Raw genomic sequence first — 19,042 nt, 5'->3', positions numbered from 1 at the left:
CCGTTAACACTATACTGTGTGGTCTTTTAGTAACCAATTATATGTGTGTGTTTACTTTGAATACCGCTGTCTCAAATATTTTGTCATTTTAAATTATTGAGATAGTTCTCAGCAGCAGGTTTCAGCAGAAAGTAGATTTCACACTAAGAAATAAAGAGCTGATTTGTGCTCTGTTGTCATTCAGATAGGTAATATCCTAATGCACAGCACTGTGACCTCGTTTTGATTTCCTGAGAGAAAAGTTTTGGTTGATGATTGTTAAAATAATATACCATGTCAAGGGTTACTTCAAGGTATATGTTAACTTTAATTATGAAATTAAAACACAATTAAATACCATTCACAAATTCATACCATTCCAAAAATACTCATTATTCTTATGGATTTCCTTTTCGTAGCCTAAAAAAATCACACACGTGATATAAAACCTGTGGTAAAACCTCTTGTGATTTGTGATCAAAAGTGTGTCTGTGGTGTCAGTGGTTATTCAATCACTGCATACCGCATATGCTGCATGCACTATGTGCACTGGGGCTGGAGGAGTCAAACAGCAGTACAGCATGTCATACTGACGGCCAGGAACTGCCAGGCCTGTCGAGCTGGGGACTGTCCTCACTCAGACGGTACATCACTATCTGGTGCTGTACACCTAGGCTATGCACAGTAATTAAAGAGGGTACAGCTGTGTCTGCACGCAACAGCTATGAACCCACTGCACCTCAAAGTGATAGGAAGTGGAGAGGGGTGGGTGGGGGGACAGAAGGTGAGTGAGGGTGGGAAAGTGGCAACGTGTTCCAATGGATCAGCTTTTGACGTTTTAAATATCATATAATCATTGGCCAAGCCCTCAACAAGAGCTGGTGGAATTTGCTGGTTGTTTTTTCCCCCGCTGACATGAGTTGGACTGTTGCCAGCATTCTTCAAGATGAGAGGTTTATCTACTTTTACTTTAAAAAATGTAGCCTGTGTGTGCTGTGTGGAGCACACTGAAGTCTGTGCTAGCAACCACTTGTTTGCATGACAAACAGTCTACACGCAGACAGCCTGTTTTTGAAGAGTCTCGTTAAAGCTTTATGCGGAAAATATGTGATGTGATTTAATGCAATTTTCTGTTTGGCTTTGTGAACTTTTGGCACAAGATGTTATGTATATTTGATCCTTCAAAAAACGCTCTGGGTTATGAATACGTTCCTTGAAGAGAGGAACATTGCATTAACCCCGCGCGCTCTCCATAGTAACGCATCGCTCTGAGAGAAAAACCTTGACGAGCAGATTTGAATCACACCTTCATCTCAGCTCTTCTGACCTCCATCTGGAAACAAAAAAGGGGCATATGAATAAAGGCCATGAATCATGTCTCCATGCTAGGGCACATCAATCACATAAAGAGAGAGAGAGAGATGGGGGGAAAAATGAGTTTCTGCTGCCTGTCCTCACACCTCATCTGGCACCAAACAGCAGTGCTGGTGTGGTGTGGTGCGGTGTGGCCCGGCTGGAGCTGGGTGCACCCTGTCACCCGCATCACGAGACATCCCTTTCATCTGCGGCGGGGATTTTTCATTGTCTCCCCTCATCGATTATCCATGGTGCTGCCCGGTGAGTGATCCATCAGAGTGATTTATGACAGCCGTTTCGCCCACAGCTCGACCTCACAGGCCACGTGACTGTTCAAGAAATGGCCACGAGGTGCGAACATTGGTGTGAACCTGGAAAAACTGAGGACAGTAGTATCTTTAGAGCCCACAGAGCCCTTCAGTTTGTGTAGGTGTTAGTGTAATGATGTGACGTCTTCTTCTCACAGTAGATGTGTCACCAAGCCACAGTGTAGGATGAGATTGTCCCCCCTCTTATGTGATATTGTTGTACTTTGTATCTCTTTACATCAATTCATTGCCACATCTTGCTGAGAGGAGTGACACTAATGAGGTCAGAAGTAATCCTAAATTGTATAAAGCATAGCAGCAAATAGATTCCTTTGCAATCGAAGATGAGAAGCATTAGTGGGAGGCCAAACGCTCAACTATGTGCTAGTGTGTTTTCTCCAGGCATGACTGTCTCAAGGGCAGGGGACATAAATACCATTGCTGAGTTTATGCAAAGCACACAGTGTTTTGGTGACTTTGACCTTACGTCAGCATCTGAGGCAAGATGGTATCTCCCTGAAGACAACCACTTTTATTTTTACTGAACAACTGAGTGCAGGGTTGCAGGAAGTCTGCACCTGGGCTTTTCTGAAGTAGCACTCTCTAACGCTGAGTAAAGGGGCTGTGCCTGTTCTATCCTTTAACAGAACAGTTGTCTGCTTGAATGTCTCCACCCTGAGTTCACTTGGTGTAACTTACTGTGGGAAGGTAAGGAAGTCGGTCTTATCGAGGGATTCCATTTATTTCCGAGCCATATGAGTAAATCAAAATAATATTAAATGAAGTCATGACATCTCTATCTTGCAGTCAACAAAACTTTATTGTACAAAAAATACAAAAAACATTAAAAACAATTATTATCTTTGTCATTATCTTTGACTTTTATCACAAAATACAATGATGTGCAAGTTGTACAAATGCAGTTCACAGTTCTGCATTCTAAGACATACTTAATACTTCATACTACATACTTAATACTGATGTGAAATACAACAACTTTAGAAACAAATTGATAGAAATACTATAAGTAAAAAATAAATTGCCAGTTAAAATCTTTTTATATTTTATGAACTTGTATGATAAACAAACATATCCCAGACTCTGCTTACAATAGTATGTTGAAATAGGACTAAATTCTAAACGAACATTGCAACAAAATGAAAGCATGTTCAGCACAGATTAACAATAAATCAGATGCTGCAAGTGCAATAGTACAGTGCATTAAACATCTCAACCAAACGCCTGGTTTCGACTGCTCTAACAGTTAGTTTTCGTCATTTTTTTTGTGGTGAGATGGTTTCTTTCTCTTTTTTTTATGAATAACAGACAGTCAGGTGGAAAAAGCAAAGACTTTGCAACCCTTCGATTCCGGAGAAGCGCTGAACTTGCAGTGCGCTTGGGTGGAGCTGCCATGAAGATGTATCCTGTGGTTTCACTCTACTGTTTTTCTGTGCACTGCGGTCTAACCACTTGACACAGACAGGCAAGAGGTGGTTGTGCTCAGACGCATCTTTCTGGGTTTGTTGGGCGTGGGGCTGGTGCTCATGCTCCTCACCTTGCTGAAGCTGTTCCGCAGGCTGTCGTGCCGGCTGCCGGACGTGCTGCCCGTCTCCTTGGACATGAAGGTCTTGGGGTCGATCAGGCCCGTCCACAGGCAGCAGCAGCACAGGATGCTGGCGATGGCCTTGCGCAGCTCCATGCTGCCCAGCGAGTAGATGATGGGGTTCAGGGCGGAGTTGAGCACGGCCATGGCGATGACCCATTCGGAGCCGAACAGGAGGCGGCAGTCGCGCGACTCGCAGAAGAAGTCCACCAGCAGCAGGAAGAAGAGCGGCCCCCAGCACAGGCCGAAGACGCCCACGATGGAGATGACCGTCTTCAGTAGCCGCATGGAGCGCCCGCGGCCTCGCTGGGAGGTCGTCTGCGTGCTCTTCCTCACGTGCAGGAAGATGGCGCCGTAGAGCACGGCGATGGACAGCAGGATGAAGAAGAAGAGGATGAGGGCGAAGAGGATGTAGCTCTTGGAGTAGAGGGGCAGGAGGGTGGAGCAGCGCTCCAGGTTGCACATGCAGTTCCACCCCAACAGGGGCAGGAAGCCGAGGGCACACGCCAGCACCCAGCACAGCGCCACCATGGTGTAGATGCGGCACGTCTTCTTGGCCGACTTCTGGTGCAGGGGCTTCATCATGGTGGTGTAGCGCTCCACGGCGATCAGCAGCAGGCTGAAGATGGACGCGGCCAGCGCCACAAACAGCAGCCCCTCGCGCAGCAGCCAGAGCGCCGGGCTCAGCTCGAAGGTGCGGTTGCCCGACATGCACAGGTTGACCACGTACGCCACGCCGGCCAGCAGGTCGCTGAGGGTGATGTTGGCGATGCAGATGTAGACCCAGCGGCTGCGCAGACGGATGCGGAAGAGCACGGCCATCAGCACCACCAGGTTCTCCAGGATGATGCAGATGCTGACGAACAGGAAGCTGGCCGTGGTCACGCTGACGCCGCCCTGCCGCGGCTGCCGGTGCTGCAGCCGGCCCGTGTGGTTGTAGTGCTGCAGGATGACGCTGGCGTTGTCCGAGCCGTACACGGAGGGGCAGGCGGCGGGGGAGAAGAGGGCTTCCATGCTGGTGCTGGATGCTGCAGTGAAACTCCTGGAGTTGGATCTCTTGTATAGTGTTGACTCAGGCTATCACTCGACCTCCCGCAACCAGACACAAATGCGACCTGAATATCTGGCAGAAATAGCCTGACACAAAAAAAAGGAAGGCGTGTGTTAGGCTGTACTTTTTTTCTGTCTTTCTTCAGAAAAACATCTATCATGATAAAATGCGTTTTTTTTCATTTGAGGAGAAATTTAGAGTACCTGAGTAGAGAGCCTTGAATAGGGATTCACCCCTTAACAACCACATGTATTTAAATATCTCTGTAGAAGCATTTATTCATGCAATCATATTTGCTTGTTTTGTCTTTATTGTCTCTGAATAGTGATTCACACCCTTAACAGTCATGTGTATTTAAATACCTCTCTAGTTTCACTACTCTTTGTGGTTAAGTGACTTGGCAAACTCACAGGGGATTTAAAAGTGTGGCACATGTGAAGATGTAAAGTGCAGTAAAGCAAAACGTCATTTTTTTTTCAAATCTGGTATGCATATTAATTTGTCCAATAAAACATGTTCATATGCAAAGCGCTGCCTTTTTCCTTTTTCTGAGTAAGAATATAAGTTTGGCCAAGCACTCTTAAAGAGTCTGAGTGAAGCCTGCTCCTACCATACAAATGCATTAAAAAAAACACAAAATATTTGCCACATACTATATTTAATAAAAACTAATTTCGCGTCGGACACACAAGGTATATCCCTGTAAAACCCTAAAGCAACAGAAGAACTAAAAAATAAACCACACACAAAATTTTCAACACCACATACACACACACAAAATGCAAAGCATCTACAATAATAGTAAAAGTATAATTAAAAAAAAATCATATAATGAATATTTACAGTTAAAGAGTACTGTTTGTATAGAAGAACTGATACTACTACAATGCCTGGTTTGAGCAGTTTCACTCACCTCTGCAGAGATGCTACATGCAGATGGGCATCCCCTCCCTCTGAGCGTGTGCGGATGTTTTGCGAGTAAAAAGGCTTGGAGGAAGGAAGCTTTGTGACTGTAGGTTGACACCCATATGCGGGAAAAAAGACCCTGATGCAAGCCCTCTCCTCTTTCCTCACGTTTTTTCAGTGAGTCACATGATTGTGCCATAGACTGATGACAATGATTAAAATGTTCAATATCCTTGTGTGAAAATATTGTGTATGTATTGTGTGTTGTGTATTGTATATATATATACAGTATAATGTATTGTGTATGTATTTAATGTAAATTGATAATATAATGTAATATAATAATTGTTTTGACATATTTGGATGCATGGTAAGTATGCCATTACATGCACGTGTGACATCCATAGAGTAGGCCTAAATAAGGGCTGCCTCCCACATGTTTTATGGTCTTTTATTTTTTTGCAAGAGGTGTTTCGCTACTAAATCTGTATTATGCCATCAGTCTTACAAAAGCCCTCAATTTGAAATTTGCTTTGCTCAATCTTTCTCAGAAACAAAACGGGAAGAGAAGCACCACTCCCTTGTTCACACACTGATGAGCCATCTCAGCTTTCTCAGATCATTTCACACAGCTGCAAGCATACAGTAGGCCACAGGCCATCTGAGCCATTTAAATCTATTTTCCTCACCCCAACTTGTCACGCTATAAGTGTGAGATTGAGTGAGACTCATAGGCCTACCATATTTTAAATTATTCCCATGATGACTAACATCACTTCTTATACATATCACCTTGTAGTCATCATTTGCAGGTCTATCTCACACTTTTTGAAGTGATGATATCAACTGATCTGCAAACTGTAGCCTACACTGTACTACAGAAACAATTAGGTGACCTACATTTTGATGTGGGTGGTCTTGATTTTTACAACAGATCACTGACACTACTTCCCCTTTTGTCTGCAACACTGGCCACACATGACTATGTCAACGAAAATTCAAAGAATCCATTTTTCCTTCACACCACGTCTTCAATACCTCCAGATGAAGATAAAGAAACGCCTATTCTAGATTGACAGCAATGACAGAGGAATTGTAACCACATCCTGTTTTTAACACCCATCATAACTGTTAAAAACGCCCTTTCTCTGTAAAATGAACCACTCGAGAGGAGAGCATAAACAGGATACGCTAGTCTACCTTTTCACCTATTTCTATCTTAACTTAAGCGTCATTGACAAAACAAAATGCGTCATGCAGTATATTTACTCTGCATCCGTGCAAACAATTATATCTGTATGTTCTCTGTTGTTTAGCATCATTCGTGTGTGATATTTTTTACATTTTTACCTTTTTTGTTAATCTGTCAGAATTGACATGCAGTCAATGTACGTACTGTATGCGTATTGGTCAGATCATCCTCAAGAACAATGACTTACAGTACACACTCTGAAAACCACAAACATGTGTGGGCTCACCAGAGTGTAACCTTTCTGTTGTTCATACATGCATGCTCAGTCCAACTCATTTCTAACCATGATTGCTAACCATTTGTACAAAAACATTAACACTGCAATATTCATGAGCCTGTTTGGTGGAAGGTTGAGTGATTTTTTAATATTTTACTTTAAGCAAACCTGAATCACTGCAAACACTTTTGTAGCATACTCCCACATATCCCTCAAAGTAGCGAAAACCACTCGGTGACTCCACATGCTTTTGTGGTTAGCACTGTCACTGAATGCCCATAGACAATACCACATGAAGTCTTAGACAATATGATTTAGTCATCGGCCATTATCACTCATAGGGTAATTACCCTTAAAAGTGACTTTTTGTTTCTCTACTAAAAATATTATAATGTTATGCATCATGAGCCATGTCGAAAACTGAGGAGCATAGATGATCATGATATACTACATACTCTCATTTCAAAGCCCACTAGTTGCCTGTGCTATGTAAATGAGTCATTCCTGCACTGAGGCATATTGATGAGATGCAGCAGCTTCAGGGTAGGCTATGTAATGTAATGTAATGTAATGTAATGTGATGACCTGCTCTAGCACCTTCTCTGAGATCTTCTTGTGAGAGCGCTAACTCATCTCCTTGACTGAAATCAGGGTTTCATGTCATGTAGGAGGAAGCCTACAGATGATTCATTTAGGCCCTTTTCATTTGCATTTACATTCATCGACTGACAGGTTTATCCACAACATTTAAGCATGTTAACATTTAAGAGAGCTACAGCTTCAGCATTGGCATAACTTAAGCCACAGTGCAGAGGAGACTATCACTAGGAATCGCCGCTGCATCTGTCAAAGCTAGAGGATAGGAGCGCCTACATATTAAGTATAAGTATGGTAGCAAGAGAAAAGGTAGAAGAGGAGGTAAAAGAAGGAAGAGCGTGATAAGTGCAGATGTGCAAGGTTGTCAGAAGAGCTAGGAGAGGTACATTTAGTAGAGTTTTTCTCAAAAGACAGAGGGACGCCCTTGCAGAGCTATACTTCAAGGCACTTTGGGGGGGGCCCAGGCAAAAGGAAAGCATTGAGCGCTTCAGTCTCTTAAAACTGGCGCTTGCACTAGAATATGCAGTTAAGAACACAATATGTGTGGTCATTTTATCACTACAGCATATTGTGACAAATTCACACATTATTCATCTGTGGAGACATGTTTTTAGAAATGAAGTTAATAGTGTAAGCAAAGCACCCTGAGAAAGAAGAAAGGTTGTATGTTGTGAGCTAATCTAAATATGTATACTGGCGAGAGAGAAGGTTAGCTGGTCATCAACCATGACACCTACGTTTCTTGCCACCTTGGTACAGTAGGTGCAAGAGTGTCAGTTTTGATGTTGATGTAGTGATGTTTGGTTTGTTTGGCTGGGAAGACCAGTGGTTCAGACTTCTGGAGGTGATGTTCATTCATCCCAGAGGATATGTGAGAGAGACAGTCCTGCACCGAGGCTGTGGTAGGCCTATCATAAGGCAGGAAGGATTGTTGTGTATCGTCTGCGTAACAGTGATATGAGCCATGATTGGGCCCAAATGAGAAATAAGGTAATGTACACACGCAGCAAAGGGAAGGAACCTCAGAACTGAGCACTGGGGCACCCCATGTGGCAAGGCAGTGAACTGCAGACATGTGTTGTAGCCATGACACATTAAACAAACGTCAGGTGAGGCTGTATTCAATTCAAACCAGGAGTGGGCTTTGCCTGGCCATGATTGGAAATATGGATACCATAGTAGAATGCTGTGGTTGACTATGTCAAAAGCAGCTGATTCATGGGTTTCATCAGGTCCCTTTCCACAGGTGTATAAAATCAAGCATTGATTATCAATGCAGACTGCATGGTGCTTGATGACTACACCTGTGGAAAGGGACCTGATGAAACCCATGAATAGGACAAGCAAGATGAGAACTGAGGACAGAGTTGCTGCTCACCAATGAACTTGCCCAAGACAGCATCCTTTTACGCTACATTGTGTCATTGATGCTTCCTGTACGTCAGATGTGATGTTGATGGTTTCGGACACTGCTTAGTGTGTAGAGAGGGTCTATTAACCCCACTAAAAGGTATGATGACCAACAACTGTTTTCACCATGCTGGGTAAGATTCACCATGCAAGGATTGGTCAAATATTCAAGTATCATTCTGAACATTATGTTTATCCTTAAGATATACCTAATAATGTCTTATTGTTTTACTGTACTTATTTAATATAATGGAACAAGAACAGGATACACCCCATACAGCTGGTAGGCCTACTGCATGTGAGAAGGTTGTGTCTAAAAAACAGTAACCACCGTATCTGAAACAAAATGGTAAAGCAATACTGACATCTGATGGTACATTATATACAACACAAATCATGCAACCTGGAGTTCTGTTTTTCACCACAGGGCAGTGCACTTGATTTATGTTTAGACCAACCTAACTAGAGAAGTAGGCATTACCTTAACCTCAACCTTAAAACCTCAAATCTAAAAACTAGCCTATTATCCATTTGACTGTAGGCTACCTATAATAGTTTTGGAATGCAGTCAACATGAATTTGGCTGGCTACCATGTGTGGAAGTATTGTAGTGCCGGAGGTCCTCAAAGCAAAATGGCTTGCTGAATTACATAGATTATGAACAATAATAGACAATGTGCTGAAAGAAATAACATGAAACAGCAGTGAAACAAATGATGTACAACAACTACTAGGCCTACAGGCTACTCTTACTGGACTGCTAGAGTCTAGCCTACATAGTGTACAACAACAAAAAGGAAAACTGATAAATAGTAGGCCTAGGCCTATTCCATAACACTAGAACATTTAGTCTAGGGTAGGCTACAATGATTCAAGCATGAATAAATGGTCAAATTAATAGTATTACTTTTACTTTTTTTTGTAATTAAGAAGGCTCAAAATAGCATCCTGACTGAATGAGTTCCCTGGTGAAATATTAAGAACATAAATGAATGCAGTAACAAATTATCCCTGAAACAGGAAGATGGCAGCAACGTACAATTGCTTCTGCTTATACAATATTCATACATTAATTTAAAATTCACTAACTTAATGACCTAACTTGTTAACAAAATTTGCTCGTATGAATGCTGGAGACAATCAACTGTCAGAGGCACTCCGTACTGTTGGGGGCGCTGAACTACACAACATTATCGAGTCAAAAGGCAATGAATTAAAACTGGACTTGCGGCTTTTTGCTCAACTTTTTTCCCCCTCACAACGAACCAGCAAGGCTGCTCTCTCTCTCTGGAGGGAGGAAGTACACTAGCCAGCCAACAGAGCAGACTGGCCTCCGTCTAATAGGATGCGGGTGTCGCTTTATCTGAACTTCGTTAGAGAAGGGTAATTGCTATGTCTGACGACTGATTTCAGTTTAATTTATTAGATAGCTATTGTTTGTAGCAAAGCAAGTGTTTGAAAGCCTATTCTTGGTAAACCTCACCGACTTGGCAGACAATTAGTAACTTATTTTGTAAGCTAGCTAGCGATTAGCTGCACAACAAACTGGTATTAGTTGAGTGTAAGTTTAAGTTAGAACTTGGTTTGCGAATCGCAGTTAAGAACTGAAAGCTTTGTTTTCATACTCATATGAGCAGTGAACACGAGACGGGAATGAACACATAAATGTATATAATTTCTACGGAATAACTTGATGAGGTAAGTACACGATGCTGTAGCTAGTTCTTTTGTCATATGATGTGGAAATAATATGAAAACGGTACTTGCTAACGTTACCCTGTGTTAGCCATTTTGCTAAGAGACAAGGGATAATGTTAACGTTAGAATGAAATCTTTGATATGGAGTAGCACTAAGGTTAATGTTAGATAATAGTAACCCTAGATAGTCCTCTGTACATTTTTAGTGTCAACACAATAACAAGTTAACAGTAGGGACGTTGGTCACTTTTTGTGGCTCTGATGTCAGTTGTTTTTAATTACAGGTAACTTTTAATGTAACGTTAACCAACATAGTATGCATGCTAAGACAAACGAGGACGACTCAACAAAATGTAACGTTAATTCGGCGTCTTTTAGCTACCTATGTAGCTTATATTAACGTTAATGATTGACGTTAGCTGGTTTGGTTTAATTATTAGATAAGTCAATGAATAAGGAGGATACAACGTAATTGTTCTTTTCTACCGCGGAGTGATCATTTAAGCAATGCAACGTTAACGTTAGTGGTCCAGCTTTTGTTCAGGATGATGCATGTCCAGATAGTTCTGCTGTTAAAGATGCTGTTGGCACTATTTATGTCAATGTCATAATGCAGGTCGTAGTGCTAACTTTGATTTTATTTGGCCTGCCTTGGGCTAACATTGATTGGCCTCTTTTATATTTGATCCAGGATAGTTACACTAGCTACATGGCGATAGATCCTGTTTATCAACACATCGGATACTTTGAAATGATTGGGCTTACTCGGCTTTGCTTGAGAGTTTGTTTCTTTTACGAAATCAGCAATCAGCTGTAACGTTAGAAATGAAATTGTCAGTCCAAGCAAAATCCCTGTGAGAGGAGAAGGGACTCCGTTTGTGTTGTCTGGCTATCTAGGCTATTACCATTGTTATTCGCTGCGATGGGAGATCTTGCAACTTGTTGCAAATTAGCTTGCAGCCAAGGATTCTCTGGTTGAAGTTTATTTTCCTTTGTGTTGTTGAGTTATGAGTTGTGATTTTCTTATTAGTGCTTATAAGAACTACAGATTCTTTTTGCACGATTTACACACTTCGTCCTTTTGTTTTGATTCAGTGTTTTAAATAATAAAAAAAATCGCTTCATTCTACAGTGACTTTCCGAGCTTGCAAACTGACCTAAATCCCTTCTTTTTGTACATGAGTAATGTTTCTGCGTCGCAGCCATGGAAAAAACGGATCATGTGTAGCCTGAAAGAAGTGGATGGAAAAGGGAGAGAGAAATGTTGGCCTCTGTATGCGCTGCGGCTTTGGTTGGTGTTTTAGCTAAATGGAGCAAGGCATTCTCCAGTAGAAATATAACCTAATAACACACCGCTCTGGTTCACATCACGTAGAGGCACACTACCTGTCATAACATGCTCCTCCTCAAATTAATATGAATTACTAACGAGTACCTATTAACCTGCCATACTATTATGAATGCACAACAAGGTGTTGTGAGACAAACTGCGAACCTTCCCTCGGAATGAATTTGAGACTAGGCTACCTATCTAAACAGCTTGTGGGAGTTCGATCAATAAGCGCATTAACACAATACAGAGGGGCCTCTCAGCCTACTAGAAGCTCTTTTTCATCCTCCGAGAGGGACCATATGGCATTCAGCTCACATCCTCCCCTATCCGGACTATGGTAGCGAATAGAGGAGATTGGAAACGTGGGAGGAGAAAGGCGCAGGAGGAGTGGTCGTTTCTGAGTTGTAGGGAACTAATTGGTTTAACCGTTCTGAAGCGCTAGGATGGAGGAAATCAAGATAAGGGCATAAAAATATCATAAATCGGTATCCAGGTAAGACGATTCAAATTACCAATTGCATGTATGGACGCGGAGCACAGCCTTGCTGTTCGTTGTTATCGTTAGCGACCGCAGCGTAGTAGAGGGCATAGACACGGTCTAATGAATCCCCTTGATATTGCCTCCGCAGGGAAAGCGCAGAGAATTCTGCAGACCAGAGCAGCAACCCTTGCTCCTTTATGAAGCTGTTGTATAGTAGTGTTGTGTTATTATAGTGACATGGACACAGAGTGAATGACTAGCTATGAGAAGGATACACCATTTCTCTGTTATCATTGTGACTGATCAGCTCAACCTTTCAAGTAGTCGTGTTTTTTTCACGGGGATTATTTTGCGTATAAGATGCTGTGTACAGAGAAATGAGAGCAGTGCATTGACACCTGAACCATTCAACTTGTGCATCTTAAAATGGAAACAGCTGAGATATATTAGTCCAACAGTATCATGCGAAATACAGGGTCTGTGACCGTTATTGAGTATTGATTGACTGACTGAGCTCTGATAATTTTTTTTATGTAAATATGTAATCGACCATTAACTTGTATCAGGTATGGCTTTATCTACAAGATTCCCTACCACACTTGAGGTCATATCTAAACAAAATTATTTCTTAGGAGGATTCTCTTTTCCTATGAGTGTCTTGGAGTACCGGTTGACCTGGCGGAGGTCTCCCTTGGCACAACTGGGCTGGTTGTATTGCTCTTTAATCCAAAAGGAGCTCTGAAGCCGTCTGACAGGAATGCATATGGGTGTGTCTTTCTGTGGGGAGAGAAGAAAAGGGGGGGGGAAGTCTTTGAGTTGCGAGTGTCTAACCGAGCTATGCGGTGTAGATTTTTGATGACGTGAGTTCAGTACCGGCGTATGGAAATTGTTTAAGTTGTAACGCCAAGCGGCGGGAGCTTTTGGACCGTGCAGTGCCGTTCAGCCATCCTGGCAGCTCTTAGCTGCCGCTGTGGGTAGACAGAGACTGTTAGAGTTTATAAATATACATAATTACAGTGTGTACCAAAATGCAAGACTGCCCTTTAAAGAGTTGTCTTTTATTCGCCTCTCATCACCCCCAACACATTTAATGTAAAGTTTCAACATTCACAAAAGACAGCAAATATGATTCATTTGCCCGTTAAAAGTAGCTTGGAAAGTCTGGCTTGTTATCTTGCCTGTGAAAGTAGAGTAACATTTTTATCTGTCCATGTCCTTGGTCCACATTATTTTGGGAAGGGAGTCACCACCCTAGAATTTGCGTCAGTGAGTGTGCAAACTACACACCTTATTCACTTCATCAAGGACCTATTGCTGTCTGATGGGTTCAGCCAAGTGTTTGAGAGGAAAGAAAAACCTGCAAGGTGACACGAATCCACAGCACCAGCATCGGGAACGGGTGCATCTGCATCTGCTTGCTCTCTGAGGTCAGGGAGGACTGTGTGCTGGTGTTCAGCCCTCCTCCCTCCCCTCCCTCCCTCCCTCCCTCCTGCCTGACTGAGCCACTGACCTCATGCAGGAAGTGCCTTGTCTGGCTTGCCCGAGTGTGGACAGGATGACTTGATGTTTACGCAGGCCTGTGTGAAACGCCCCCTCCATCCTTTGTGGCCAGGCCAGTGGAGCTCGTCCACTCCTAGACTCACCCATTCCCTTGGGCTCGCTCACCGTGAATGAAGCCTATTTTCTACGATTGTCCGTTAGGGACGTTGTACGCGTGTGCCAGAAATGATCTTGGAAAGTGCTACTTAAGCAACTGTGTGTGTGGTGTGTCTCTGTTTAATGATAAATGCAGTTGTCAGAGCAATGTGAGTTCACTGTCTGTGAATAAGCCCACGGAGATGGCCAAGATTTCAAGTTTTATATATAAACGGCTTGTAGTGAAGAGCAAAATGGGCAAGAGCATACACAGCTATTTGTTCTCTTCTCTGTTTCCATTTATGTTAGCTGTCCCAGCAGAGTGAGCTGCAGTGGTACCACTGGTATAAGTAGCTGGCACATGGGATCACCAGTAAAACTGGGTACGGGCAGGGCGTCTCGCGAACATGCTATTCCTGATGAATACGTTGGCTGGTGAAACCACAGTGACTCAGAGGGCAGGACTATGCTCGCTGTCCATTTCTGTGCCACAGTAAATGTTGCCATAACAGTGTCGCCAAGTGACCAAACGGTGGGGGAAAATAGAACTGGCCACCCAGCTAAATTTTTTATAAATCCGTCTTCACACTGCAGGTCATGAATGGCAAAAATGTGATTTGATATATGATTTTAAGCTGCAATCATGTGTGTTTGATATGGAGAGTCATTCATTCTTTCTTTTATTTCATTGTTTTATTTATTACTTTGACGCGTGGCTAACTCGGTTTGAAAATCCAAACAAATTCTCAATCCAAAACCATAATAAGAAAAGCTGTGATTTGAGAGGCTGTGTTAAGATCCCTAATGTGCTTATACACACATCTTAGTACATCAATCCTGCAGGCACCCAAACACTACCCAGAGATACTACATAGTGAGTAGCCATGGCAAAGCCTAACAGGATGAGAGGATTTCAACAAAGGATCAGATAAGCCTCTTATCATGGCTTGCTCGTCTCTTGTTTCTCTGTCAGAAATGCCAGGTAAACACACGCAGCAATAATAACTGATAAACGGTGGCCAATTTTTTAATACCTGATCTCATAATTCCTCTTGTGAGGGAAGTGTTATTGTCTGGAGGAGGAAGTAGGAAAGGGGAGAGCTTGAACCTAGCATGGACGTGTTTTATGGTGTCTACTCTGCTGCCAGAATGTTCTTGTGTGTTTGGGAAGTGTCTTCAAAAAGAGACCCACATCAGCGCCCATTCACAATATTCCTTCTGTCCTCTGGCCTGTTTCCCTTCAGCCTCTTCCTGAGTTTTGCATACAGCTGCAACGTCCAGAAAAGCCCTCCATGTCCCCCCCCCCTTCTATTTGTTTCTGAATCGGTGCCTGCCGCAAATCACATGTGGAACCAGTCCGTGCTGATTGTCTTGTACTCACTGAAGAGATGAGAGCTCCCTCAATCTTTTGGTCGCTGGCTGCAGCCACTAAATGAGAGGATTCTGGTTGGCATCGCTTTCTGAAGTGCCTCTCTAGTAGTTTTCTGCAGATGCACTCAGTTGAGCGTTTCAGGTTTCAGCCCATCATGCTGATGAAGAACATATTTTCCCCCTTGCTCTGCGACTGCAGTGTAGGCTGAATCTGTCATGCTTGTCTCCAGCATAGAGGTATTTGCATGAGATTTACATAGAAACCACATGTCAGGGGTTGTGATTTTATGAAATCCATTGTGTGGTAGTTGAAGCCTGAGTAAAGCGCCTCGGACACTGGCACTGACATAAGTGCAACACATTCTGTTTTTGCCATTCGATGACTTTGACAACATTATTCTCTACAACCCCATGCACCAGCGGAGGTGGCGTAGAATTTGATGCTGGTGTGTGCAGGGTTTTTATTGATAAAAATGCCGTCCAAATAGTCGAATTAAGAGCCAGGCGAGGTGTAAAAAAAAGCCCATCTCTGAACTCCCGCTTCTTACTCACTGCCTGAAAATATCTATGGGACCCACCACCACACCTTGATTGTTCAGAGCCCAGCATGGGTAGTCGTGATTCTGAGCGCGCTCAGTAGTGATAAACCCTGACAGTTAGCCCCTCATATGTATTGTCCAGGGCAGCGTACTTGTACGACAGACACCCTGAGAGGGAGGGGGTGACTTGGCATCTGGAGAGCATTACTGGAGTGGGGCCACATGTATGTCTGCGGGGGGGCGGGCTTTGGGTTTGCAGCCAGCTCTGCTGGATTACTGACCTGCTGTGTAAATTACACAAAGAATGTTTTATTGAGCTGTGCTAAAATTGGTGCCGAACTCTGACTAGAGCAGAAATGACAAAGTGCTTGACGATCACATGTTCCGGGGCGAGCGGAGTTGAACTCCGTGTTTGTTTATGTTCCTTTTTGTCATTCAGCACAACTGTCTTAACTGTCCAAACGCTTAGATGGAGTATGAAGCCATTTTGCAAACAGGGGGTGGACAGTATATGGCTTAGGTTTTGTTAGGGAATACATCATCCTATTGTCCTTTTCATGTGATTTCTGTTCTCTTCGTTTAAGTGGATTGTCTGTGTCAAATAAGACCTTATGTCTTTGTATGTGTGTGGGTAGTCTCATGATAACTGTTCTTCTGTGTTTAAGTTGTATGACTCATGCTGTAGGCAGGCCATAGGTGTAGTGATATTGTGAGTAGTTTCTAAACAGTTCTTTCATATTGTACTCTCATAGCGGTAGTTATATGTGCATATGTGTACGAGGGTTCAGTAGCTTTGGAAATCCCCAGTTCTATCGCCATTTTCTGTGCTGAAAAAGGAAAGGAGCAGATGCTCCTTTCACAAGTTTCTGGCCATGGCATCTGCAGAAAACATTAAAGTCCTAAATTTAGGTGTTTCCTCAACAAAAGATATATTTCTGTTTCACTCATTCATACGGGGAAGGCCTCCTCATTCAGAGCTAGGCTCCTGTTGCATCTGCACTGCATAAAGGACCCCAGGCTGATTTACCACTCTGGGGAGGGCCTTTTGTTCCTGGGAGAGAATGAGCTGGGATTGGGGCCAGCTAGCACCACTATACTCTATACTACACCTCTCTCTCTCTGTCTCTCTCTCTCTCTCACTCTCTCTCTCTCTCTCTCTGTGTGTGTTTCTTTCTTTCTCTCTCTCTCTCTCTCTCTCTTTCTCTCTGTCTCTGTCTGTTTCTCTCTCTCTCTCTCTCTCTCTCTGTCCTCGTGCAGTGAGCGACACCTCAATGGGCACTCTTTCCTCCGTCTTCAAGGAAAGTGAAACCCATACCTGCTCCAGTCAAATACTGTAAGAGGGTCTGTGGAGCTGAGCTACCTGCAATGTGCCATATCAGTGGTTGTCAAGGCAAATCAGGGCCTTTGAAATGTCTTCCAGGCGCCCTTGAACTGTCTGATGACTGCTTTGTGGGTTCCTCTGAGTCGCCGTCTGCAGTGGCCTGTGTAAAGTAAATGAGCAATGCTTTTCATTGGTTCCTGTTTTCTTTCGGTAATGGCTCATTCACTTCCTGTACATGTCATCCAGAGGTGCCTCAGTGTTGAGTCGCAGCTATTTATCCATGGCAGTCGTGCACACTCAGGTCTGACTAATGCATTATTTAATGTGAAGGCCATTAACCGTACAGTGTGGTCAATACAACGGCAGGTCTTTAAATAGACACAGCAGCATTCATTCAAATTTCTCAATGGAGAGAGCTCCTTACTCACTCCTCACCACCTTTGTTGCTGCAGTCTTTGAAGATACACTTCTGTGATGCTTTTTTTTGTTAGGTTTGAGGAACAGAAAAGAAAAGGAATTAAATTTGTAGCTGGTGTCACAAGGGGAAAAAAAAGCTTTTGCATGCATGATGCATTATCTTTCCTAAAGTTCTTAATCAACTTTTGTCAGTTTTTGATTGACTGAGGTTGGCAAATTGAAGTCTGGAATTTATTTCTGCCTGAATACATAAGGCAATGGTAGATTAGGTACAGTGCCCTCCAAAAGTATTGGAACACATGCTGAAGTTGACAATATAAAATCATCTTTTGGAAATTGATCAGGCATTAAGATCATTTTCCAAAAGATGATTTTATATTGTCAACTTTAGCATGTGTTCCAATACTTTTGGAGGGCACTGTGGATACTTAAAATGTAGGGCGGCAAACATTAATCAGCCCCTTAACGGCTTAATGCCCTTTTTCCATATTCTTGACAGTTAGGTTCTTATGATTACTTGCTCATGGCTGTCTTTTAAACCTAGTGTTACTTTGAAGATAAGCTGGTAATTGAAATTCCAAGTTAAGGTAATAGATTTGGCCAGCCACTAATGGAAGTCATAACAATGGTGCACTTTGTGGTTATAGCCCTATACCACTCTCAAGTCTGTGCGTTTTATTTGCCCAGGGATACAAATAAAAATGATTTGGTATCAATTCCGCTTTCTCCGTAACATAGGAGGACCCCTGTCAATTTCTCAACAGGCTTAACACAAATTATGAGTTTTGTTTCAGCCTTAAACAGTCTGTGCTGCCTGCATTGTGTGAAGTCTGTATCAGCTAGCCTACATGTTGACTGGTTTTGGTGACACAAAGTAGTGTCTCTGACAAACATGTCAGGAGTTTGTGTGAACTTGTAGGTTAGCCCAAAGCTATTCTCTTTTCAGATCCATGGTATAATAGAATGGTTTAGATTCTCTGTGTGATTAGGTGTAAGCTTAAGTATGAGAGAGAGGACTCCTTTTCCCCCTGAGTTTTAAAGCCTCTGTGCCTGCCTCAGCCTGAGGACTTTGAATTTTCTAATGGGACAAATGGGAGGGCACAGATGTATGATGTCATTGGTAATATACTCTACAGATGTTAATGCTTCATTATTTCACTTGTCTTGAAGTATGGACTAACTCATGAGAATACTTCAGAAGATTCAAGGGCGCAAGTAGAGTTATGGCCATGTTCACACTTCATTCGTTTTGCAGGCCTGAGCTTGAGAGTGAATACTTCCCCCCCCTCCCCCTCCCCCATTACTAGTCTCTTTTCACAACATTTATTTGTGAGCCGTGGTGTCATCAGTACGTCTGCAATTTCTAAGCGGTTTCTATTTACCAATGTCACAAGGCAACAGCACAAAGGGGTTGCTCGATTATCGCGAAACCTACGTGGTCTATATTGATATGATTACTCTGTGATTTTGGAAACATCCATTGTTTAAATCGAATACTTAATTCAATTGATTTCTGAATAAGCAATTCAACGGAAAAGCAGGCAAAAAGGTCATGCACAAGAGTTACC

General features: G+C 42.8%; 2 protein-coding genes across 6 annotated transcripts in view; one reads left to right on the top strand and one right to left on the bottom strand.

Annotated features, from left to right (window-relative positions):
- Positions 1 to 2,442: 2,442 nt before the first annotated feature.
- On the bottom strand, positions 2,443 to 5,264 carry s1pr4 (sphingosine-1-phosphate receptor 4). The gene is made up of 2 exons (XM_062556916.1): positions 5,211 to 5,264; positions 2,443 to 4,383 (listed from the first exon to the last, which is right to left on the bottom strand). Exon 2 carries the CDS (start codon positions 4,258 to 4,260, stop codon positions 3,106 to 3,108), a length of 1,155 nt encoding a protein of 384 aa, XP_062412900.1. The 5' UTR covers positions 4,261 to 4,383; positions 5,211 to 5,264; the 3' UTR covers positions 2,443 to 3,105.
- Positions 5,265 to 9,996: 4,732 nt separating this feature from the next.
- si:zfos-588f8.1 overlaps positions 9,997 to 19,042 on the top strand; it is a 51,133-nt gene continuing 42,087 nt past the window's right edge. For 2 of the 5 annotated variants that reach the window (XM_062557119.1, XM_062557120.1), the window contains exon 1: positions 10,003 to 10,377. The gene's annotated coding sequence lies outside the window, so the exon portion shown is untranslated. Of the gene's footprint in view, positions 10,378 to 19,042 lie in introns of all 5 variants that reach the window. The other 3 variants (XM_062515555.1, XM_062557121.1, XM_062557118.1) reach the window with 2 other exon arrangements.

Source organism: Sardina pilchardus, chromosome 15, assembly GCF_963854185.1.
Source record: "Sardina pilchardus chromosome 15, fSarPil1.1, whole genome shotgun sequence".
Classification (NCBI taxonomy): Eukaryota; Metazoa; Chordata; class Actinopteri; order Clupeiformes; family Clupeidae; genus Sardina; species Sardina pilchardus.
This window is presented reverse-complemented; position numbering and strand designations above follow the sequence as displayed.